This window comes from Phaethon aethereus (assembly GCF_964289735.1).
Source record: "Phaethon aethereus genome assembly, chromosome: 21".
NCBI lineage: Eukaryota > Metazoa > Chordata > Aves > Phaethontiformes > Phaethontidae > Phaethon > Phaethon aethereus.
This window is the reverse complement of record NC_138597.1, coordinates 4,328,685-4,354,768: the sequence shown is the minus strand read 5'-3', so window position 1 is coordinate 4,354,768 and position 26,084 is coordinate 4,328,685. Positions and strand designations below refer to the sequence as shown.

Below are 26,084 nucleotides of genomic sequence, written 5' to 3'. Positions count from 1 at the left end.
TGCGGGCTCCCTGCTGGCAGTTCCCACCCCAGGACAGGGAATCACTGCCTTTGAATTGTTAATTCTCAGCCTCATGCAGAACAACTTCTCCCCAAAGACAACTGTGGCTGTGATCCACTGGCTTTCCTGAGAGTACACTGGTCCTACAAGAACATTTTCAAGTCCTCTCTAGTCCAGAGTAAATAGCAGGGATGGTCATTATCTACTCCATGATCTGAGAAAAGGGAGAGCTCAACTCCCAAGAACTGAAGGAAAGTGTTAAAAATGCGACTTCCCAGGCAATTACCAATGGTGATTTTTAATAAGCTGTTTTCTAGGCACTGTGGGAGTGAGGGACATGGGGGAATCAGATGTTACAAATCTGAATTCAGCCTAGGTTTCAACGGTGCTGGTTTAATAAGCCGTGAGGCGAGCCTGCACTAGCAGCGACAGTCCTACAAACGAGTGCCAGAGCAGGGGGCTAGCATATCAGGGTTCAGAATTAATGAAACCAAGACCTTGGAAACCTCAGTGATTTTACTGCGTTCTGGTGTAAATTGATAAACTTGCATGGTGCTCCAGGGAGGACGTGAGATGGAAGGAAGGGGAAAGGGAGAGGGCGAGTGGGAGACATACTGACACCCTTTTTCCTTACACTTGTGTTTTAACTGGCCCCAGCAGAAGAGCTGCAGGTGTGACACACGGCTTGCCAGGCCTCCCTCGCTGCCCTGCGCCCCATTCAGCACCCCGCTTCACCGCTCAGGATGTCTTCACAAAAGTCTGTCCTGAATCCTCATGAGGTGCTCGGGTCCCACTGCCAGGGAGGTAAATGGGACGACAGATACATCATCAAACACAGTCTTGTTTGGCCAGCAACACTGTGCCCTCTTATCCCCAAACCTTCTATTGCAATGTTTTTATTTTCTCGGTGGCTTTTCTGCCTCCATGGGAAATTAAGAGTAACTGGCTTGTTCAGACTTGCCCTTGAAGACGGTTTCTACAGAAAGCCCCTGAATCCATTGCAAGTCAGGCAGGGAAACCTCCACCTGAAACCCCCGATCAGCTGAGCCACTGGCTCTGGCTTTTTCTTCCCTTCACTGCCCCAAGCCAGCCGGATGCGCAGGAACAGCAGCCAGAATTCAGTGCTGGAGCAAGATGCTGTGAGAGAGGCAGCAGCTCAACAGCCTGAACTGCCCAGGAAAGGCAGATACAGGTGTCTCTGCCATGTCTCGCTCCTGGAGATCTCCTCTTTGCACATTCCCAAGGTTTCTCTGACCTGACATGAGCTGAGCTGCCAGACTGCTTTCTGAAAGATTCTCCTGCCCCATAGACTGAGGATCATCTTCAGTCCTGAGCACAAGCAAGCAAAATCAGCATGTCAAATATCCTAGTGCCTCAGCTCTCCTCTTCCAGACCCGCTAGGCTTGATCCCTCTCTGACTGCTCTTATGCTCATGTCACTCTGCTAAGCTCAGAAGAATGATTTTCCCAGCTGACACCACGTCAGTGACAGGAGAACTGAGCTTATGGCTTTCCACTGCCACTCACATCAAACTGAGAGAAAAAGACACGCCACGCAAATCTGAACTTTTCATCCCATTCACCCAGCTACAGAATGTTTTCCAGCTCCTGGCTGCGCTGGAGTCAGGGTCTCCAGACTCATTTGCAGCAAGAGTGGCAAGTGCTTGAGAGAGGAGATATGTTGAACAGGTACAAGTAGGTGCAAATAGAACAACAGAAGGTTGCCCCAGGTCAGCACTCACATGCATTTTCCTCGGCCATGTCTGAGGAGACTTGGAGTCAGAACAGAGCACAACTTTGCATGGAGGTCTCAAACATTTTCACAATGCAGAAAGACTGTCCTGTGCACTTCCTTTTCCAATACGTCGTTCAGGATGCCTCTACAGCAATGCCAGTAACTGCCTGTAGGGAATGTTGTGTTAGAAAATTATCTAATGCACTCTTAATCACCTGGTCTTGTACTCTACAGAAGGAAACAAGAGCAACCAGCACAGTATGACCCTTCTTCCAGACACCAGTGACTTTAGATACCATTATCAGTGGTAGCCTGGTCCACATCCCAGAACTCAAGCTCTCCTTCAGTTAACAGGCCATGAAATTATTTAGACTATTCTTGATATTACATTCTGTTACATTTGTAATTAACACAGAAGATCAGCGGTGCCACATCCTGCAATCCCTGTATTTTGCTGAATATAGAGGAGACTCTAAGCTTAGAAGGACTTAGTCTTCACCTAACTCTGCTTCTGCTAGGTTTACAGGAAGCCAACACTTCACAGCAGACCTATCCCACAAGGAAAGGGTTTGATATTGTCAGAGATTTTAATCCAGATATATTGGGAACCAGCACTCTAAAGTTGGGTCTTACCTCTGTTTTTCAGAAAGGACTTTTAAACAAAAGAAAAAAATCTGCCAACACACTAAGCGTTCGGTGCTCTCTTCAATCAGGGAAGCCTAATTATACCCATTATACTGATGAGGAAGCACTGGCACAAAGCTATGTGTTAGCATGGCTACAGATACAAAGCGAATCAATGGCAAAGCTGGAAATAAACCCAGGGTGATGAGCTCATCACCCACCTCAGCACAACCGCACGCAGCCGGTCATGGACAAGACCATGTCCTACCCATGCCTGGCAGGTTACAGAGCTGGTGAGGCGCCCTCCACACATGTACTTAACAGGGTAGAAGTTTCAATCCCAGTGCTGAGATGGCTTCGGATGCTCTGAGACACTCAGGGGACTGGTCATATAAGCTCTCCCACAAAGACAGTCACTCCACTCACTGTATCAGTGACAGCCTGGTGGGCTGCGGACACTCAACAGCCAGAGCATCAGGTCTGAGCCACCAAGATACCCCATAACCACACCGACCTTGGCAGGGATGAATCACCTGCTCCCCCTTCTGAAGCAGCTTAATCATCTTCCCTGCATGTGGATCCTCGCAGCAAGGCCCAGCCTGATCTGTCTACGTATTAATGATCCCCTAGCATCTAAAGCCCAGAGATTTTCCTTGGCACCAGGGGCCAGCACTTGCCCTGCACTCTCCCTGCCAGGTGCTGGGTGCTCGGGTCTAAGAAAGGCTGCAGAATCCCTTGGGATTGAGAGTCATTACATAAACAATACAATAGGATCACGGGCTGTAATTGTAAAAGTGCCTGAGGTCTTGGCACTGAAGTCTGCCTCAGCGAAGGCCTCTAAACGGAGACCCAAGCAAAACAAACAAAGCCCCAACTCTGTCAGCACTTAATGAACAATGATAAATAATAACCCGAAGACCCAACCTAGCAAGACAGATGTGAGGCACCAGGGCAGCTCTGAGGAAACGCTGACCCTACAGCAGTTGCCCTCCCTCCCCAGTTTCCAGTACATTGAGCTCAGGTCACCGGGTACTTGCAGGGTTAGGTCCAGAGTGGGGAACCCGGATCTCTGTCAAGAGTGCGCACCCCTCAGTAAGACGTATGAGAGCTGCAGCCTTGGTATGTCCCTGGATCAGGTCCTTCACCTGCTAAGTGAACACACACGTACACCAAGTCATGCCTAGCTCTTTCTTACTGCAGGATCTCTTTTGAAGTGCTAAAGGCAAAAAGAAGCAGATGGAGCTGAGCAAGGGAATCCAGGTAGGTGCGAGTCCGGAGAAGCCTCTGCCCAGCATCGTTGTAGTCTTGACCCAGAGTCCCCTACCTGTGCTGCGCAAGCTGAGCTCCCGGCAGGACACCGGGAGAGCTGCTTGGCAGGGACATGGGCTGAAACAAAGGGCCTAATTTAAGTATTTTTATAACTCGGTACTTGTGACAGTGGGTTTAGCAGTTGCCAGCCATCTGGAATAAAGAATTACAGCCACCTCCCCTAATCCTATATTGCCTAAACCCTAAAGCTGGTTATGGTGCAAGGATGAGGCAGCAGGTTGGGAGGAGGCAGTGATGGGAAGGTGGGGGTGGAGAAGGGATCACAAATTCTCAAACTTATTTCTTTTTCTTGCGAGGTGCTGGGTGGTCCCAGATGTGTCAGAAGTATTTTTGCTAGGAATCAAGAGAAGACAGGATGAAGAAAAAGGGGGGAGAAGGGCACAACGAGTCCTCCATGACCACACAGTCGCATACAGCACACACACACTCTCTCACATGCACACAGAGGCTTACTGGTCCGCGCAGGGCTGTCAGGTAAATTAGATCTGAAAGCTGACAATTTCTGACCATATTTCCTTGATTATTTCAAACAAATGCACACCAGCCGCTGTAAGGAGATTAAAGTGACATAAACGTCCCGAGTGGGAGGAGGGAGGGCAGAGAATTCAGGTCACCCCCATCCGTCCCCCATTTGACAGCCGCTATATCGCTATCCAATCCAATAAAAAAATCCCCCCCTTTTGCTTTAATTAATTTTACAGCTAGCTTGCTTAATTACTTTCAATCAAAATCCTCCTGCCATCGCAAAATTAGAGATGGTTGAGCTCCATTAGCCTAAATTCTTCATTTCCATATAGAAAGAGGCTCCCTCGGCAAAGCCAACAGGGCTCCCTCCTATTCAAGCTGCCATCGGACAGATGCCTGGCCCTCTCTCTGTCTCCAGTTCCTTGGGAGAAGTTTGGGGAGAAGGATACAGACCTGTTCCCACCAACCCCTTTCCTAAAGCATCTCCTCGAGAGCCCTGGACACAGGAGGCCTCTCTGCTCACAGCAAAGACCACAAGAGGCAAGAAGGACAGCCTGCCCTCACGGCCTTCCCACAGCCACACCGGAACGAGCATTTTCATGGCTGCACGAGGGAGCTGGGACGGCAGACGGCCTCCTTTCTGCTGGGCTTTCTGCTGCGGCTGCCAGCACTGGGGATGGGACCTGGAAGGCACACCTCTCCTGCTAGCGCCGCACCAAGCGCTGCCACTGTCATCCCACACGGGCGTACAGGCATCGCTAACTCGAGCTGGTCTCTGCCGGGCACATGGAAAGGACATCGAGGGGACACAGGGGCAGATCATTTTACATCTGCCTGCTGTGGGGTCTGGTACCTTCCTTCGGAGCATCTGGCACTAGCCGCTGTCAGAAACATGACACTGTGGACCATGGAGCTGTGACATTCCTGTAGCTCCTGTAGGCATCATCAGCACCTCTCTCCTGCAAACACACAACCATGAACTGTCCCATTTTGGGCCAATCCGAGAGCAGTCCCGACTGGTCTCATGTCCATGCAACCTCCTCGGAAGTGCAGGGAGTGGCAGCAATAAAGCCATAGAGAGCTGGAAAGAAGACAAGAACCCCAAGCGGGTGGAGAGGACAGGTGCAGGAGGAAACCCTGGAAGGAGCTGGGAGCACTGGGAGTAGAGGAGGAAAACCAGCTCCTCAAAGGACGGCAGGAACTGGAAAGAATTACCCAGACCGCTCCAGTGGATAACACTGCAGCATGCTTTCCTCCCATTTTCTCCAATTTCCTACGGTCTCCTCCTTTCCTATCTCCCCACACTACTTTCAGAGCAATGGTCTTAATGGGATTTTACATACGCTCAGCACTCCATGTAGGTACTGAGCCCCAGGAACAGACTCAGTCAGTGGAGCTTGGCCCCTGCTCCCTCCTCCCACCACCTGCCCAGGCCACACGCACACCTAACCGGGAGCTGCAGGAAGGTCACACCAGCACCCGGTCTCCGCACCTTCCCACCCTTCGGAAAGCTCCAGGGGATTCATAAGACAAGAAGCCCAACTCCCCCCTAGATCCACGGAGGACAGGTCAAACCCTTGCTTCTTTAGAACAAAATGAAGAAGAGACAAACAGACCTATTTTGTTCATAAGCTTAAAACTGAATCCAATGGCGCATCTACCTGGGGATTTTAGATTAAATGGTTTAAGAAACTCAAATAGGCTTTTTAATCCGGTCAAATAAAAAGAGCCCCAAAGAAGCAAAGAATTCACCCTGTCGAGCCTCACGCCTGTGAAGACAGACAGGCAAGAACAGCTTTCTTACTCTCTGCAACTCCTCCCCACCCTGGCATGGGACATAATGTATTTGCCAAAATCTGGAAGCTTAGGATACACCCTGTTCAGGACTCGCGCAGACTTCACTTTCCCATGGACGACCCACTTCTATCACGCTGTATAGCACTTTCTTCATCCTTTCTGGGTTCTCTTACGCTGTTTGTCTGGGCCCTTCCCCCTAATACCTGGCAGGCCATGCGAGCACGGTGCCAGCCCATGCGAGCGCGGTGCCAGCCCTGGTTACATCACCAGCGCCAGTCAAAAGCAATCCAGGAGAAGGCACCAAAACTCCTAATCCCCATTCAACACACACATTTATGCACGGTCTTTCATACAAACTACCTCCCTGAATGCTACACAAGAGACAGGCGAGAAGACAAGGGGCTGAGCAGCCATGTGCTCGTGAGATGCAGAAGGGAGACCAGGAGGTCCTGCCAAGGGAAGCTCCTGCAGATGGCAGTGGCTGGACAGCCAGCCAAGGTCCCATGGATGGAGACCAACGCTACATGGACCTGGGGAGTTTAATGAACACCTGGAGCTGAATCCTGACAAAAAGCAGGAAGCAAAGGGGCTCTCTTCTCTGCTGGATGACCACTTCTCCAGGACTTCCAGCCTCCTACCTCCTCCCAGTATCACATCTCACCAACTTTCCAACAGATACTGTCACCTATCCCCCACTGCTGCTGTTCAACTCCGGAAACGCTCAGAACCAGCCTTCCCGTGCACATGCTCTGCAATAAAATTCCCGACTTGTGTCTCGCCTGCTCCAATGCTCAGAGCAGCTGGGACAATAGAACAGCGAGGCCCTAAATCCACCAGACTCACCCTAAATAGCAATGGCCCATAATTTCGCCTGACATTCAGGAGCTTGTTATTCTTTCCCCTCGTCGCCTGGCTGGAGCTGTTCAGACCCATCAGTGTTATTCTATGCATTAAACAGGAAAAAAACCAACTCAACAACAACCCAGAGAGTTTTCGAGCCTGCCCAGCAAGGGCTGAAGGGGCTGCATCCCTAGCTGTGCTGGTGGTGGGAGAACAGGAGGCTCAACACCTCAAACCCAGACCCATCACCTCTGCAGGGGAACAGCAATGAGTGGGTCCTGCTGAAACCCCCAGTGGAAACACACACTTACCCTTTTCTCTGCTTCCATCCCTACCAAGGGAGCTGCAACCTGTCCCAGCCCTCCCAGCTTCCCACCTGGTGCCCGGAAAGGCTACTGCACGCTTCTCCCCACCACCTGGGAGCGGGGAGCTTTAACCACAACAGTTTGGGGTTTGGGTTTTTGTTTTTTTTCCAGGCTGGCTCCAGCTGATTAAGGACCTGCAACAGGATGTAGGGATTACAGCAAAACCTGGCTCTGGATCAGCTGGGGCACACAGCCAAATGAGAGAGCGAGGATTGCCCCCAGCCTGGCTGCCAAGCCGGCACTCGTCCTGTTGGGAGGCTGCGAGGGCTGGAGCTCTCCGCTGGAACAAGGCCCCTGCCCTCACTGGCTCTGCTGGGGAATGGCCTGAAGCCCACACTGACAAATGTGCCCATATGAAGGGCAGGGTTGTGAAGACAAGGGATCTGTGGCTTCCAGGGCTTGCTGGAGAGAGGAAAATCCCTTACGGCCTCACGCTTCACGCCTTCACCCCAGGCAAAACCAAGGTGTGACGGGGCAGGCACATCCCCACCTCCCATCTTGAGCAGGAGCAGCCCGAGCTGGCGATGCCCTGTGACTCCCCCATCCTACTGCCAGGGTCTGCACCATGTGGAGCTTCTAGCAGGTATCCTGGAATAACACATGGCAAAATGCTCTGTGCTGAGTTTTCAATCCAGGAAGAAGTGATCAGGGAAGGCAATAATCTCAGTTGGCACACAGAGCACAGCAGGGTCTTGCTTCTGGGGAGGCATCAAGAGCAGAATTAGCTTCAAGGAGACTCTGGGGCTTTTTTTTCTTCTGTTAACACTGATCCCTGGCTGGACCAGCAGCAGCAGCAGCCCCCAGCATCTTTCTAAAGTGCCTGTCACTGCAATATCCAACTGCTGTTGTCCCCTAGGTGACATGCCCCCATGCTTGGGTTTTCCAAGTCCCTCTTGGACTGGAGTAAGAGGGACAGTGGCAATGAGAGCAGCCCTCCTGCTCTGACCTGAAGCTGTTAGCCTCAAGTCCTGTTTTAATCAGGTCTGGCAGAGCTGCTGCCTCGTTTCCCAGCTTGCCACCTCAGAGGGTAATTTGCCAGCACTTTCTCAGAGAGCTCTGTGGAAGCACTTTGCAGAGCCTGAGCATGCCTCTCCTTCATGGCCAAATCCTGAGAGCTTCATACTGGCACGTCTCCCTCTCCTAGTGACCCTCAGGCTCTGTCTGAGTAAAGGAGAACATGAAGATGCCAGGATTTGGTCCTCTTTTCCAAGCGCTCCCTGGCAAGACCTGGCAGTAAGAGCAGGAAGGTGCTTGGAGCAGCAGGAGGGGGTGGAAATCTGTCTGGCAGCAGCAGCACAGAGACTTCTTAGTGCTGCCCACCAGACTCATTGTAGCAGAGAAACTCTGGAGTCAGCTCCTGCCGGCCTGGGGCTGCGGGGCGAAGGCAGGAGTTGATATTGCAGGCGGAGGCCGCTGGGATACTATTGAAAGCTGCTAAATATGACCAGGTTAGCACTTTAGTCTTTAATGGCAGGTCACCATTAATAAACCCAGGGCCCCAGGGTGCAGTACAGAGCCTCTCTCCACCCCCTCCCCGAAATACTCATTTCATTAACTTCACTGTGCGTGGCGCTCGGCACCTGTCAGAGGTTCGGCAGCCAGGAGGGTTGGCAAGGGTTAAGGACATCTTGCAGCAGAGCTAACCACTCTCTCCAGACACGATGGAGCAGGGGAAGCTGCCTGCACAAGACCCCCCTCCTCCCCGCTGGTCCCCTCTGCCTCCGGTTCCCCTGGTTCATGCTGGCGACCGGCCCACAGCTTCTGGACCCACACTGACAGGGAACCCAGGGAAGCCTCATGAGTGGGGAAGAAGCACTGCACAGGCCCATGGCTGAGCGCTGGCAAAGGACAGCCAGAAACATGTCCCCTAACCCCAGCTCCAGCACTGACGCCCTCTCTGGCCTTCAGGAAATCACTTCATGGCGCCGTGCCTTGCTTTCCCCATCTCCGGGAAGGTGACAGCAGCGCTGATGGCCACAGCAGGGGAGAAGGGCAGAGGGGAGTTACTTTGGATCCAGGCAGGGAAGAAGCCCTTGTTAAATAAAAAGACTGTGCAAACAATAAAGGCCAAATCCTGCTCTCGGGGACACTGGAATGACCCACGGGATTGCCCCAGTATACAAAAGGGTGAACTCGGCCATTGCGAAGGGTAAGCGGCAGAGAGGGGCCAGTGGAGCCAGCGCAGGGGAGGGGACCACTCCGGCTCCACACGTGCTGCGCGGCCTCCTCACGCACGCTCCCACAGAGGCCCCCAGTCCTGGCGGCTGCAGCACGGAGGACGGGGAAGGACAAGGTGAGAGGAAAGCAGAAGGACGGGGCTTTGCTCCACCTGCTTTCACTGTGACGCCGGCCGTTTCCTGGAGGGATGGTGGGAGGGGAGGAGGGACAAATGGATGTCCCAGCTGCCAAAATCCCATACCAAGTCTCTATTGATCTGCCCTACTTGGCAACTCAAGCTGCAGCCACCGTCTGTGGTGCTGGATCAATAAGACCTGGGCAGACAGGGAGAGAGAGGCACTTTTATGGGAAGGCAAGGTCTTTAGGGGGAGGTATTTTGATTTTTAGAGTGCCTGCAGAGTCAAGGAAGAGAAAATACTGGGACTGAAGCTGCAGTTTAGTTTGGATTTGTTTCAAGTACCTGCTGAGCCCTTTACACTGGGCCCCCAGTGACCTCCCGCACATGGGAGCTGCCCCAGCCTCTGTCCTCACTGTCCACCCACGAGAGCCTCTCGCCTGCCCTGGATGCACTCAGCATAGATGTGCCAGCTACAGCAATGGGCCAGTAAGCCACCGACGCACAGCACAGCGCGTGCTTGGTAATTCTTCAGGAGCTCCCTAGAGATCCTCCCCAGGGACCTGGGGAGAGGCAGAGACTCCTGTAGCTGCCTGAGAAGAAATCACCGTGTAGCTCAAAGAGCCTCTGGAGATGCCTCAAGTCCCCAGGCGGCACTTCATGATGGCTTTTGCCGTGTGACTGTCGCTGGGGCCAGCCAGGTGGGGAAGGTGCAGACCCTGGTGCTGAGAGCCAGGCTGATTCGGCAGAGAAGACGGGCTCTGATGGGCCAGCCCACGCAATTTCCAACCTGCCGAGCGGAAAGCATCACACATTGCCCCCTGGCCTCTCCATGAAGGAGACCACAGCCTGATAAGACGCAGTGAGCCAGGCAGGTCATGCACTGGGGAGCAGGTGACCGCCACCGAACCCAAAGATAGCTTTGTGTGCCTGGAGACCACTTTCTTATGTTCAGATCGTGTAGCCGGGCCATTACTACCGAGACCTGGAGACCAGGCGACCTGCTGATAACAGAGGAGAGCTCTATGTCTGAATGCTCTGGTCACCCCGGCATTTTGCTAATTTTGTGCCCATAACCTGATCAGGAGAAGGCAGCAGAGGCAGATGAGGAAAGATTTTTCTAATACAGAGGGCAGCCAGGTAGGGCCAACTCTGGCGGCAGGAGTGCCTAAAGCCAAGAGCCAGCGGCAGCCCATCGGCTCCATTGAGAGCCGGCTGCAAGGGGACGGTGCGCTGGGTGTCACCTCCAAATGCCCTCTGGATAGATATGGAGGGGGGGGAATCTGCAGTTGTTCCTACGTTTCTTGCTCAGCAGAACAACTGTTGCAGTCCTTTTAGCACAAACCCGGCAACTGTTCCCAAAAGCACAGCCTCCTCAACTCCTGTCCTTAAAAAAAACCCAACAACCGATCTCCAAAACGCCGGCTTCTGAGTCAGGGCAAAAATGTTATTAACAAAAACATCACTCAGGGGTGGGACACCTGCTCTCTGACAAGCAACTGGCCTGGCTGCCCATGGTTAGCATATTACATCAGGGCCCAAAAAGAGAAAGGGAAGGGAGGGAGAAGGGGAGAGAGTGGAAAAGAACAGACAGAGGGAGGATGACAGCAGAAGGGAGTAACAAAGACAAAGAAGAGCAAGAGAGGGGAAGCACAGAAAGAAAAGAGCAAGTGCGAGCGCATGTGAGAGACGGTGCAGGAGAGAGCGAGAGCGTGTGGGGGAGAGCAGAAAAGTGTGCGGAAAGTGGCGGGGTGCGTGCAATGAAGTGTGGGAGTGCGTATGTGTGAGAAAGACTGCAAGCATGTGTGCATATGGCAGAGACCGGAGTTAAGAGGAGGAAGAGAAGAGTAAGGAAGGAGGAATGAGGCCACAAAAAGCAAAAAAGCCTGGAAAAGTGTAACAAGAAAATAGGGAGGAAGAGAGGAACAAAAGGAGAAGTGAAGGCCATCAAACAAATGAGTCTGGTAAAGCAAGGGAGCAAAGATAAGGGCAGGGAGGGAGGCATGGGAAGAGGAGGCGGGGGGCACTTTTGGGATGGGGCAGAGCCAGAGTGAGGGTCAGGAGGAGAGAGGAGAGGGAAAGGCAGAAGGGGACAGAAAAGAAAAAAGGAATAAAAGAAATAAACAGGGGGCAGGGAGAGAAAGATGTCTATTAAAAACCTCAGTGCATAACACAAAATGTCAGGGTTTATAGCTTCATTCTTGGCATTGCTGGTACTGAGAACCCCACACAGAAATGTCACTGCTTGTCATGTTTAATCACCTGCTATTTGTTAACACCTTCGCTGCAAGGAGTCTGCCCCTCACCCCTTGCAGGCTTTCCTTTTGGAGAATAAACCGCGAAAACATGCCTCTGCCTTTCAGCTCTCTTTGGGCACTTCCAGCTGAACCCAGAGCCAGACAGGGGAGGCCGGGCAGGGCAGGCACACGGCGCACGGCCGGTTGCTTTCCAGATGGGGCTTTCAGCAGAGGGTAGGGCTCCTGCAGGCTGCAGAGGTCCCTGGCAGAGCAGGTTGGTGACAGGCACCATCGCCGGGGAGGCAGAGGATGTGCATGCACGGGAAGGGGACAGAGGATGCTCCTGGCAGAGCAGGACAACGGTAGCAGCAGCAGGGAGCCGGTGAGTGAGGCGAATTTGTGGGAAAGAACTTTAAGGCAGAGAAAGGAGACAGGAGTGAGAGGGGAAGGCTCAGCTCAGCAAATGAACACGCACGGGTAAATCAAGGTGCATGGGGTAGTGAGCGCAAGGGCAGGGAGCAGCAGTGTACCAAGCCCTTCCTCCTGCTGCACACACCTCCCGCACCCCCGTCCCGCTCATGTCCTGTGCCGAACGCATATAAATAAAATCCCTGAAATCCACGCAAGTCTGGAATTCTCCAATCTGTTTGCTTGAACAGCAACTGTCACATAAAAGCAAACATCCAAAGCTATTAAATGTACAGTTACAGTTCCTTGCCCTGGCATCTGCACTGGTGACTGTGCTCTAGTTCCTCCCAAAGCCTTGGACTAATGTTTTTTATTTATGCCAGTTTTCCCCTGTGTCAGGCACCCATGCCCCCACTGTCTGCACTTCCCACCCAGCTGCATACTGCCTGTATGACATCACGTTGCACTACTATAGAAATTATTTTGAGGTCATCATTAGACAAGACTTTCCCCTACTATTTCATGCACTTCAACTGGAAAGAAATAAAAAAACCCTCTCCTCCATACAGTAGGGCTCTCCCATACAAGCAATGAAAATCTAATTCTACAACTTTCAGCTCCAGCCCCCCATAACTGAAAGAAATAAATCATCCCTTCACCTAAACGAAGAAAAATGTAAAGATGTGTACACAAAGATCATTAGTGCAGCTATTTTGTTTTAACCAAAGAATGGTAATCAGCACTGTTTCAACACAAATGAAGGCTCAGCTTCGGCATGGTCCTTGCCTCACACTCTGAAATGCTTACGTCAGTGTGCAATGTTTTTGAAGTGCTGATGCCAGTGAAGTTAGACTTCCCCTCTCAAAAACCAAGGGAATTTGGGGAGCCAAAGAAATGACAATAAAATGAGCTATAAGGGGACCCTAATTGCATCCAAACTTTTTTCATCCATTCAAACAACAGAAAACTATCAGAAGCCATCGGCTGCCTAGAGGCCAGTGCATGAGTTTCTGCTCCAGCCCCCCGTAACTGCTGGGTGCCGGCTCCCTGGGTGTCCAGATCCCTCCTGCAACTCATGGAAACGGGCAGCAGAAAGCTGATGGCTGCAGCTGCGGGACCGAGGGGCTTCCCGGCGCTGCTGTCATCAAGATACTAAGGACACGCTAGAGGAACATCCCGTACAGAAAAAAATACAAACCTGCAGAAACTCGGTGCTCGTGTCTCTCCAATCCCTACAATATAATTTTAAAATCCAGTTTAGATCATCCAGGACTAGGTGTGGGACTGAAGTAAAAACCTTCAAGCCCAAACCAGGCAGTTCTGGAAACCCAAACTCCAGAGTGCATTTGGACTTCACATCTTGGTCTCTGGTAGCAACGGCAGCATGTTTCTACACAAATGTTCTTACGCATTTTCTTTACAACAATGTTTTCATGGCCTTTTCTGATTGAGATCCTTGCCAGTTTCCAAAAGCAAATACCTACATCTCAATCTCACACACCAGAGGGACCCTGTGGGTGGTGGATACATCTGCACTGCTGCTCCTTACTGTCCCCGTGCTGAGGACAGAGGCTTTTGCCTTCCCAGACACCCACAGCTCCCACAAAGTCCACAAATAAATTCAGACCCAGTTTTCAAACCCGAGACCAACCAGGCTGTGACAGGTGAGTGCCTCACGTGGGGACGGCAGGCACAGGCTCAGCCCAGAACTTGGCGACAGTGGCTTCTGCCCCTGCCCCGAAGGACCGGCACGAGGTCCAGGAGCCACCCCAAGTCCTATTCTGGGAACGGGAACAGTACACAGAAAGGCCTCCCGCTGGCCTTTCGCCAAGGATAAAATTCACCCTTCTGAACACAGGCCAAGATGATCTAAAGTGACTACTGACTTTTGTTGCCCAACTTGAGTCACCTTAAATGGGCCTATTTTTCCAAGTGTCAGTGCTCAGCACAGCCAAGAATCAGGCCTCTTTAAGATGTATAATACTACATGTCCAATCACCGCTTTAACAAGAAAGACCAATATTTCTCTCCTGTGTGACTTCCTCAAGCCTGCCCAAGCCTTTTGTCTTTTTTCCTCTCCCCTCCCTTCTCCTTGTTCTTTTCTTTTTCAGCTTTTTATGAATTTCTCTCCGCTTTCCTCCCTCTCCCCCCCCAAGGTCATGCGGCTCATTTCCACGTTGAATATTTACTCAGCAAGCCTGGTCCTTTCACAGGCACTCACCACAAATATGCTTTCTGATAAAGTCCAGAAAAAATAAACTATAAAACCCAAAACAATGTCAGAAATAAATAAAAAAACCCCAATAGGGCAAAGTGGGGCTGTAATGGGGTAGAATATTCAAGTGAGAAAGCTAGCAGGTAAAACAACCTTGGAGTTAGTTTAGTCCATTTCCCTGCATTTCCATGATGATTTTCTTGCTCTCTTTTCTTGTTTCTCTTTCTGAATATTTTTGTTCTGCTGTTAGGGCTACGCCATCTATATGAGGGACACTTATATTTAACCTCTTCTCTTAATCCACAGTAAAACTCACCCTCATTCAAAGGGCAGAACCTTTCCGGCTCATGGGCACTTGCTCCTTTTTTATGCCAGCGACCCGGCAGCTCAAACCCATCCAGAGCAGGGGAGTTTTCAGCTATGGGGTTTGCTCGTTTTTCCTAAGCCCATTACTTATAAGCAGCTTGCATAAAGCACCAGGGTTTGTACCTAGCCTGGGTAACACACAACACAGCATAGCCAGAGATCACATGAAGGAAGGTCAAACCCCGCTCCCCACTCTCAGGAATGGATGGGGCCATTCACATCATGGGAAGAGGGAGCGGGTCCTGGAGAATCGTTCTCATAATTACCAAGTCAGCTCACAGGCCAATCCTACAGACTCTCTGAAACGAAGAGCAGCTTCACAAAGTCTGTATTCTCCAGCCTTCCTCACTGCTCTGAAAGGTGGCAATTTTGATAAACCTCAAACTCCAGAGAAGCAAAATTTGGCCAATACAGTGTGACTTTGAAAATCCAAGCCTCAGGCTTGCAGTGTCCAATTTAAAATTACTTGTTAGTGACATCATTTTGATTTCCATGCGACCATCAGAGACAGTTACTGGCCCTCACATGAAAGACAGGTATTAAAAATGTCAATTCACTCGCTAACATCTCTTCATCTGAGATCCAATGCTGCTTGGCCTCCATGGTCACTGGGAAATTATCAGGAAAAGTAACTTGGCTGGCTTTTGCAGTCAGGTCATGGGTTTATGCCCAAGAGTACATCTAGCCTGCAATTTCCCAAGGGAGGCAGGCCACAGTCTCCTTGCTGACAAAGTTTGGGACAACAAGCATATAGTAACAAAAGACTCTTACCTACCAAGACCCCTGAGGAACACTGCCTGCAGTAAAGCGAGCTGCTCTGAAAGCAAGCCCCTTCTTTTTCTCGAGAAAAGCTGGGATCTTTGCCTTTTCCTCACTCTAGAGCTGTTGCTTTAGGTCACTATTTTCCTCTTACGAGCCCACAAGGGAAAAACAAAAAATCTGGGGATTCCTCCTAGCAGAAGAGAGGTAATTCACAGCTATGCTCCCTGTCCTCCACAGCTCTCCCTGGATTTCCAGCTACAGCCATAAGGCATCTTCCACTGCTCCCAGGTGAACAGCTCCCACCCACTCCCCACCCACAGTCGCCTGCTGGCAGCCCACGTGCTGCCACAGAGCAGAGACCTAGCTGTCCTGTTTCCATGGAGCCTGACCTTCTCCTGGAGGTTCCAGAAATATGCCCTTCCATAAACAGATACTTACTCTACCTAGGGAAGCCTGAACCCACTGTCGTGATACTCTAGGTTATGTTGGTTTAGGCAGCTAGCTGTGAATACACTAGTGTGGTATTTTGAACAGCGAATACTACTTCAGGAACGGTGCAGAAGCACAACTCTGCAGAGACGCACTCCTCAGGGTATCAGCGCAGCCGACATCAGGAATAGCAGGTACCTCGACAAGTAACATGGCAGAGCTATTACAAAGGCAAATGTTTGGATCCACCAGCATCACAGTAACTACACAGAAACAGCAAGTTACAAGCTCTGCCAGGTAGTCACAGCCCTGAAATAAAACATAGTTGCAAAAATACTCCAATTTCAAGTGCTTTTGGCCACTTGCAACTCTGTGCTAGCAGCACAGCGATGGTGAGAGCAGCATGCCGATGGCAGTGACGCTGTCCCGAGGGGCAGCACAGGCCGAGGGAGCGGGGTAGGATGCTGTAGGACACTGTGCCGGCAGTCAGGTCCCTGCCGAGGTTGGGAAGCAAGCCGGGCGTTACCACACTGTGCAGAGGCTCCCTGCGACCCTTCTGTCTCCCTGGCACGGCCCGTCTCGTCTCACTGAGTGCTGCTCGCCCTCCCTCCCTCCCAATGCGCACATGGCTTTAATGTTTTTATTACCTGTTTGACTCGCTGCCTTATTGCTTCTCCTCTTAATGGGGCTGTAACCGTGGAAACGAGGAATAAACGGCCACCAGAAAATGAGATGATTAAACAGGTCACCCTGGCAAAACAAACTCCGTGTTCACACAGCCCAGGCTGCGTATGCAGTTTCTGTCCAGGGAACCATGGGGCTGGCTGGGAGAGGGTGGGAGGGCCGTGCCAGGCTCCTGGAAGGCCAAGGCCAAGAGGTGTCTCCTCAGAGGAGTGGTCCAAGAGGGATGATGCTGTGCACCTCCCAGGACAGGCATGCTGAAAACAGCAAGATTTGCTCAGGGAAGATGGAAGATAGAGAAGACAAGACACATCCATGTAACGGGAAAAAATAGCAACTATGATGATATAAATAGGCTGGACTGAAAACAAAACACAAGTCTGAGACAAGTTGGTGTCCTCTGTTGTTCCTCGCATTGCCCACGCCTGCCTCGTGGCAGCTCCCAAAGGGAGCATAGAGACCCTTCTGCCCACGCTCCTCCAGGCCCCCGGGGCACAGCTCCACTGCTCTCTGCACCCCCGCTAATGGGCTAACAGCCAAGCTGCACTGGTGCTGGCAAAAGCAGGGCACCGTCCGGCCAAGCACAGCCAGGACCACAGGCAATGCAGATGTCATGGAGCACACACCTGGCTTTCTGAGGTCTCAGGAGAAAGGGTGCCTGCAGCTGCTGCGCTCGCAGCTCCTTCTCCAAAGCCATGTGGCTGGGAGGAAGGGGACAGCAGCGTGGTCCCCAGTCCCCGCACGGGGGACCTGCCTGGCTCAGGGACTCACTCCAGCACAGATTCATTCTGACTTCTTTCTTGGGGTGCTGCAGACATGGCCCTCACCTCACTGGGAATAGCCAGACAAGTTCAACTCCCAGCCTCAGCAGAGAGCCGGGGTATATTAAAATCAGCCCTGACAGATGAGTTTGGAACGAGAGCTCAGCTCAGCCTTGGCACATATGGGCTTACCATGAAAGCTGGGAGGGTATGACCACAGCCCCGGGCTGCTGTCCAGGCCTGAGCAGGACACTTCCACCACAGCCCTCCTCATGACCGGGGGAGAGGGTTGGTCCACACCAGCAAGACAAGGAGAAGGCAAGGGTGTCTGTGTGTCTCCGCGCCCCGCTGGGTGCTAACATCTGAATATGAGATTCCTCTCTCAGTCAAGCTGAGACGTAACGAGGTTCAGACCAAAATGTTGTGGAAAACAAAAATAAAACCCCCAAATAAGCACACTGCAATCAAAAAAGCACAATCACAAACCACCATTCAAAGCAGTGAGGATCTTGGCAGAATCACCATCCTGTCCCAACCTGTCCAAACCCCAACTCATTGGGTGCTGGCAGTCTGGGAAGAGCAGACTTACTCCACCAAGAGCAACAAATTCAGAAGATGAAATTGGAACAGCAAAGCTTGGCGAGGTGGAGATGAGAGACAACTGCTTGGAGCACACAGGCGAGTGGTTGTGCTTTCTTTCAAAAAAAACAGCAGGTGGCTTATGAAAAGGGCCCTATTCTTTAGAGTAATTTGAGCCATATTTCATTGTTTGATAGAAAAATCCTAATATTCATGACCTCCTTTAACTGGAAGAAGTTTGCTCATCTGAATATCAGCCCACAGACAAATGGGGAAATGAAAAATAAAGAGAGTAAGATGGGGCAGGGGCAGGGGGGGAAGGAAAGGAAAACCAAGACAGAATGAAAGGCAGATGGGAAGTCCAGGAGGATGACAAAGAGTGACGGGACTGTGGGAATAAGGAAAGGAAGGAGGACATAAAGGAAAGCTATTTAGCACAGAAAAAGCAGCACAGAAAAAGGCTGTGAAAAGCAAGAATGAATGACTGAAAACACAGCAAGAGAAAGCAAAGGAGTTTTCTCTGAAAGTTTCCAAGCACATGGATCAACTTTGCAAAACTGTGATTCTTGTCCTACTGAGTTTCTGTTAAAAATATTCATATGCAATCAAGAAGAAAAATCAGCCCCTCTCTCCCCAGCCTCTGTTCCCTCACCCTCTTCCAGCCCGGTCCTCCTCTGCTAACATCTGCTGCCTGCCTTCGGGACATGCAGATGGTAATTACTGCAGGAGCAGCTTCCTCTCCTTTCCCTGCTTGCAGAGGGCCGCTTGGAAAAGAGCTTCAAGCCATGGAAAGACACCACACACACCTCCACACCACATGGCAGGGAGAGGGGAATGTGGCAGCCAAGGCCATGCCCAGAGAACTTGATAGCATGGGGGGTGGAAGGTGGGTGAAGAGATGAAGACATTTGTCTACAAAACATGCCAACAAAACATCCCTTGGCCCAAAGAAGGGAGGCCTGCAGAGAAGTTGGCTCGACATGTGGAGCTACTCGTGCTCCTCCTGATCGGGGAAGGGGTGCTGGAGGAGAGGGGTGCTGGGGAAGCGCAGGCAGCAAGGAGGAGGGCTGCCCTGCGCGGGCTGGCTCAGGGAGTGGATTCATACAGGCATGGTGCTGGCAAACACCATGCGGAGAGGTGGAGCTGCTTTAATGAGAAGATGCTTCTATGACTCAGGCCTCAAAGGGATTGGGACTTTATTATTTTATTTTTCCATAATAAATTATGCCCTGGGATGCCAGGTCCCGCCGGGTTTTTCTGGAAATACCAGACAAAAGCTGGTGTTGCTACCTGGCTTTTGACAGTTTCCCATGTATGGAAGCTGAAAGTTCCTGGTTCTTCCTCCGCTCTGCCCAGTCTCGGGAGAGGGGCTGACACCACAGCACCATAACACCAGAAAAGCCCAGCTGGAGCTCTGCACCTCCCTGCCCAGGCCCCGGACAGCCCCCCTTGCTGGTCGACGACAACCCGCCCTGGACCCATGGGTGCTCACGGCCCGCGGCACCGCAGCTGCTGGGACATCGAGGCTGCCGGGGTCAGGCAGGCGCAGGAGCCCCCAGGAAGCAGGAGCAGGCTCAGCTCTCCCACACCCCAGCCACCACACCCCGGCTGGAGGGAGGAGCGCTCCTGCCCGACCCCCGCACCCATCCATGGACAGCAGCCAGGCCTCATTCACTTATCTCCATCACTGAAGCGCCCAGCCCTGGCTCTGGGCTGCACAGGGGAGTATGATTATGCCCACTTTATAGATTAGGAGTTACTCATCCCACACCAAATCCTCAGACTCTGCCATGTCTCACAGACCTGTTCTGGAGCTCTCTTTGTTAGATTTAGGTTGAACTTGGCCCTAGTTCAGCTCGGAACCTCGCATTACAAAAATCCCCTGTACAACTGCCTGCCTGCCTGCCTGCGGCTGTGAACCAAGCCTGCTGCCGAGGCCATCGCTCCCCTCCGGCAGCAGGAACGGTGGGGGACGCACTGCAGCAGCGGTGGGAGCACGGGGACACCTAACGCACAGGGCACAGACCATACTGATCTTCTCTTGCTGCTAAGAAAGATCCACTCATCGCCACGATGGTGCAAGTACACAGAACTGGAGTGGAGAGGAAGGCGATGTCTTGAGAACAACTTGGAGAATACAAAGTTCAGCACAACACCAGCACAGGGCACGTGAGTGTCCGGGAGCATGGAGGTAGGCGAGTGTCTGGGGCAGATGTGCATGTGCAGGACAGGATGACTGGAACGTAGGTGTTGGGTGTGGGGAACACCTCCAGAAATGCTCCAGCAGAGCTTGGTGTTTTTACCGATTTCACAAGAGCCGCTGCTAAAATGTCACCTCTCCAAAGCAAAACATGTCCATGAAGGTGAATCATCATTTCACACCCCAAAACCAGGAATGGGTGGCAAAATTCTCTAGTGAGGCACCAAATCCTCAGGGGATTGCCATAAAGTGCACCCAGTGACTTCAGTCTTCCCATCCTTTTTCCTTGTATCTCTTTCTCTCCACCCCTTGCTCTCTCTTGCCAACCTACACGGGTTGTTCAGCTTTTATTCTGAGCATGAAACTGCCTTAGGACTGGAAGCTTTAAGCAGTTTCCCAGCCTCCAGAAATTTTCTGACTGTGTTTCTCCATGGCAGAGCAAACAATTGCTTCGGTACCTGGCCACCACACCTAACTCCCAAATGCAATGAGAACTCAGAATTCTTTGGGAAATTTAAACAAGAACATGTTTTACACAAGTGAAGTGCCTGGTTTTGGTTCACTGTAACTATTTGTTCACGAAAAGGCTTGAAAAACTGTTTTATTTTCTGCAATCACCACGAGGAAAGATGGTAAGTCTCTTCAGAAAGAAGGCAGAAGGCTGGTTCCAGGTTAGCGCACTGGGAAGAGAAGTTAAGAGCAGGACTCAGCCACTGAGAGCCCTATGGATGGGCAACAAGGGAATCTACAGTTTGGAGAACGGAAAAGCATCATCATCCCTCTCCAAAATGTACTCTGCTCCACACATGAAGCCTGTGCTTATGTGGCACAGCAGCCCAGCCCCACACCTGCGATGACTATTACTGGCTGCCTAACCAGCAAGCTCCTGCCAGGGACAAGGGGCCCACCAGCAAATGCTGCACAGAAGAGAGGGAGAAGCCCCAGGGTACTGATCCCAGCCACTGGCCCTGCTCTGTGTCCCATCTGTTAGTCTAAAGATGGTCCCCATCCGGCGTAGCTCTGTGTGGCCCCTTCAGTACTCGCCTGCAGGCAGAGTCTGGGCTTCGCCCATCCAGGGACTGTTCTGTCACCTTGCCAGGTGTTGCCTGCAACACCATCGTGACCTGGCCTGGCCCTTGACCCACCTGTGCCCCTCTGGCCAAGCACTGTGCAACCCCTCTACATCCTCAACCAGGCTGCAGTCACCCGGGGCAGATCCCCAGCCCTGGCTGGCGTTTCAGCCTGTAAGATCACTGGAACAGCGATTAGAAGCTAGCAAGTTTTTCTTTTGCTACTGATGTCTGCCTCCGTCTCCCCTGCAAGCCCTGGGAGAGGAAACAGGGAGCAACAAGGTCCTGGTCCAAGGGGCTCTCAATCCTCAAAATGGATTTTACCTGTCTCTGAAAGCTGCCTCCACCTCTCACCCCCCATTGCTTTCTCCCTAGGGAAATCAGTCTAAAAGGGGCTAATGGAACAATGTCCCTCTCTCTCCCCCCTCTCATTTTCTCTCTTTTTTTTTTATTAGCATTTGTGGAATTTATTCCCAAACTCTCCTAATCTTTCGTACACAACCATTTGATTTGCATAACCCAGCCCCCTCTCATAAAAACTGGCTGCTAGTTTAATTAAAAAATGTAAATTTGCTGTCATCTCGGGGCCTGGTGAATTAGGACGACATCGGCATTTTTTATTGCTGAAGACGTCCAAATTGATCCAGTCCGCATTGAACCGGAGGGGAGGAGATGGTGCCACGTGGGACTTTTGGCTGCAGGTTCTGCCCCTCCCCTGCTTCCAGCCAAGCCTCCTCTGCCCCCTCTTTGCTTTGCGAAGTGCAGCTGAGGATGAGGACATTGGTTCTCCCAAACCTCAGCTGGATCGGCCAGCGTGGCCGCTGCGATGTCAGCACTTCTGGGAGCTGAGCCCTGGGTGGCACCTGAGTTCTCCAAACCCTGGGAACAGCCACGTCTTCAAACCCTGGGAGGGAGGGAAGGAGCCCAGGTGGAGGTGGGAGATGTAGCACAGGCAATGGTTGTCTTTGCCTCCCACAGGACTTTTCATTACTTTCCAGATACTTTCAACCAACTTTTCAGAGGGAAACCTAAATTGTAGGCTACACAGCAGCCTAGGGGTATGATTTGATGTTAGAGGGAGAGTCAAAGTGGCCACAAAGGCTCTTGCTGTGAGGGCAGCCAAATGCTCTGGCAGCATGGGAAGTGGGACAGACATGGCTGCACAGGCAAAAGCCCTGAAATAAATTCCCAGCTCTGACAGTCCTTCCCAACAGCAGCAAGGCGGGCTCACAGCAGAAGCATAAATAGTCCAGAAAAACAGAAAGAAACTGATGATATGGAAGCTACATATTAAATATTTGATCCCTTCCAGCCGAGGTACCTGTATCATTCACAGCTGGTTTTAGCATACGTTGCCTCTCCGTCTCAGACACTGTGTTTCACAGCGGAAGGATGCAGTACCTGCACAGATTAGCAGACCCCGCTCTGTCAGCAGCAGACCTGTTTAGAAAGTTTAGAACAACATCCAGCAGACAGGGTGCAGGCAGGGAAACAGACGTTTATTATCTCAGGGATCAATTTTCTGGTCTTTCTGTGAGTTATTGCTCTATAGTGCCAAACCAGTAGAAACACTCCTATGGACTTCAACCGGCTTTGAAGAACCACTCTTCAAGTAATAGTTGGGCCTAGCTTAACACAACAATGAGAAGGTTAATCCCTGGCTGAGTAAACCTGTCTCCCAAGGAAAAGTCTTCACTAGTTAGGCTTAAGCATTTGAATGTTTTGTACCCCACAAGCATCTCACAGAACTACTGGAAAGAGACCTGAACACCCAAAGAAACTGCCTGTGAACCTTCTGCACACCATCAGCTCAGCACAGGAATGATACCAACCTTGACTGAGCCAATGTCTCTCCAAAAATCTCTACTGTCAAAACAAAGAAGAAAAGAGTTGGCATCAGCCCAGAGAAGGTGTTCCTATCCACCGAGTGTTTCAAACAACAAGACTGATTTGACAAAACAAAGTCAAAAAATGACCCTTTGAGTGGAAAATTCGGTATTTCTCCACCCGTTTACCATAGGCTTCTTGGTCCCCATTCTGAGGTCAGTTCCTGTAATCTCATACCAAGGATAATTAGGCTGGGGAACAGTTTCCCAAAGGAAGTGACAGGTGCCCAGTCACTCAGGATATTTACAACCAGACTTGCAGAAAGTCACATGCAGGGAACATCTTGCCACGATCTTGGGCAGATGGACTCAGTCCATGATTTCTTTCAAGCCCTTAACCACTATGAATGTTTCTGGCCCTAGAAGGCCCATGCAAGGATTGACTGAGCTGAGAAAGCCCTTGGCAAGAGCAGACTGTCAGACCCCACATACTGGGTCCCTCTGGGAAAGAAACCCCTCCGGACTTGCCTCTGCCAGCTGGCAGCTCGTATGAGCAGCCCTCAGGCACTGCCTCCAGGGAGCCCCAGCCTGAGGGCTTGGAGAGCATTCAAGAGGCAGCGACTGAGGGAGATAAGCTGGCCCAAGTAGATAAGGAATAGAGGTGGTGATTATGGGGCAGGTCTTTGCCCCAAGATCATGACAAGACGGGTTCACCCACACACAGACTGTAATGCTGACTTAAACAGATCTCCCAGATCCTCATTTCCATGGCTTACTGCGGCCTTGGGTTCCCATACTGGAGCACCGAATCCCACGTGTTACCTGGGCGCAGCAGTCGGAAGGCTGAGCACCCACGACACTGCTGAGAAGAAGGAGGGTCCTTTTGGGGGGGAAAGTGTTGGCTTCGCAGTCCCTTTTTGGGGGAGCGGGGCTGGGTGGGCTGGGCAGGGGCGGGGGGCCGGGCGCAGGGGCCCATTGGCCAGCGGGCTGGGCTCCAGCCGGCAGGGGGCACTGCCTCCCCGGGCAGGGGCACGGCCCTGCCTGCCTCGGGGCCAAGCCCGGCCCCGAACACCCGGGCAGCTGCCTGCAGATCCCATCTCTGTGCTGCCACAGCTCCTGGAGATGGAGATCAGGGGTAAATCACTGTTTATTACTCTTTAAAGCATTTGCCCTCCTGCAGTTTCACCACATCCTTAACTCCTGGGCTGCCCACGCAGCCTCCCAGCTCCTTGATCTAGAAGGGAGGCAGCCACACGCCTACGGCTGGACCCAACCAGAGCTGGCACGTCGCGCTCGCGGGTGGAAGCAGCTCCCGAGCCGCTCGGTTCCTGATATCAATGATAGAAATAAATAAATAAATGAAGCAAATGACGACAAAATTATCCTCTCAATCAAAATATCAGAGTACATAGTTCAGGCCCAGTCAATCATCAACCAGTTTATTGCCATCTTACTCCTTATTATAAAAAACAACATACAGACACATACACTCCAGCAGTAATTACCTGGACCATGGTGGATCACCAGCGCAGGCCTGTTTGGCCCATCGCTGCCATTTAGTTTTTACACGGGAAAGAATAGATTAGACCATTTTGGAGGAGCAGGTATGGTTGTGTTAGCAGCTACAGGGCCGAAGTAGCGGGACCAGGTCCCAAAGAGGAAGGTATCATGGCCCAAGGGATTCCTACCAAACTCCCAATTTGCTCACTTTGTTAAATCTAAATGAAACCCTGCTCCAGACTGGCCAAGGGCTGGAAAACCCACCAGCACAGCAAGTCCCCGAGACCCCAGCTGCAATCATGCCCTGTCCACCACCACACCCAGCTGAGCACAGGCAGCAGCCCAGCCCACCGCCAGGTCAGGCTCTGCTCCCCATCCTGATACCTGATCAAAAACCAGTGGACGTGCCACAAAAAGCTACAACCGAATACACACCCAGCCCCAATACTGGGGCCTGTAATCTAAAACCAAAACATTGCCCCAGTCTGGCCACCCTTTCTCCTCCCCTGCGAGATGTGCAGGGGTGGGGGAGGTCTCTACCTCACATGGAAGGACAAAAACAAACCCATCCCAGATATGCCCAGGTTGAAAAAAAAAAAAAAATACTCATTAAATGTAATAAGCAGCCTCTTCATCTGACACTGCCTTGTCCCAAATAAATTAAATTCCTTTTCATTTAGACAGCACAGGAACCTGACAAGCAACCTTTACCAACAAGACGCCAGAGCTCAGAAGGGGAACGAAATGAAAAACAACCCACACAACTTAAAACAAATATAAACGCAGAATCATTTCAAAACCCCCATAAACTTCCCCTCCGCATCCTCTCCCGGCCAGCCCGCGCCTCGCCCCGCCGCCCCGGCCCGGCCCGCGGGGCCGCCGCGCTGCCGGGAAGCGCCCGGCGGAGCGGAGCCCCCGGCTCACCTCGCCGCCCGCCGCCGCGGGGCCGGGGAGAGCGGGGCCGGAGCGGCGGCGGGAGAGGAAGCCAACTTCCGTGAAGCAAGCGAAAGAAAAGTGAAAGAGGCTGCGAGCCCCCGGCAGCACCTGGGGCCGCCCCCGCGCCCCGCTCGGCCCGGGAGCCCCCTGCGCCGCCCCGCACCCGCCTGGGCGCCGGGGAAAGTTTCGGCGCGGCGGCGGCCCCGGAGCAACTGCCCACAGCGCCCGGCCCCGCGGCGGCGGGGGGGACGGGACGGGACACGCGGCGGAGCGGCCGGGGCAGGGAGTGCTCCGCTCCGTGCGACGCGGGGGGCACCGGCAGCCGCACCGACCGGGGACTCCGCCGAGCGGCGGGCGGGGGGCTGGGGGCAGGGAAGGGACAATTGTGCTGTACTTACCATAGTCGGAGAGACGAAAGCCGAATTCACTTAAATAATCAACTTTCATAATACTTAATTAATACCTAATTGCAGCTGATTGCTCCCGAATAACAAGTTGTTTAAAGCACTGATGTCATTGCCGTGCCGGTCCTCCCCGAGTCACTTTGGCAGCGGGGCCGGGGGCGGGCGCCGGCCGCCGCGGGGGGCGGTGACTGGCAGCCGGCGGACACGCCTCCGCGCCGGGCCCGCCGCCGGGGGCAGGTGCGGGGCCGGGGCGCGGCGGCGGG

The 26,084-nt window shown here is 52.3% G+C and overlaps 1 protein-coding gene across 1 annotated transcript in view; it reads right to left on the bottom strand.

The window, feature by feature from the left end:
* The window catches only part of CASZ1 (castor zinc finger 1), a gene marked incomplete at both ends in the record, with an annotated part of 92,485 nt that extends 66,621 nt beyond the window's left edge, over positions 1–25,864 (bottom strand). The window contains one exon of the mRNA XM_082009385.1: positions 25,816–25,864. Coding sequence (XP_081865511.1) covers positions 25,816–25,864 — 49 coding nt within the window. The remainder of the gene's footprint in view (positions 1–25,815) is intronic.
* Between the last annotated feature and the right edge of the window lie 220 nt (positions 25,865–26,084).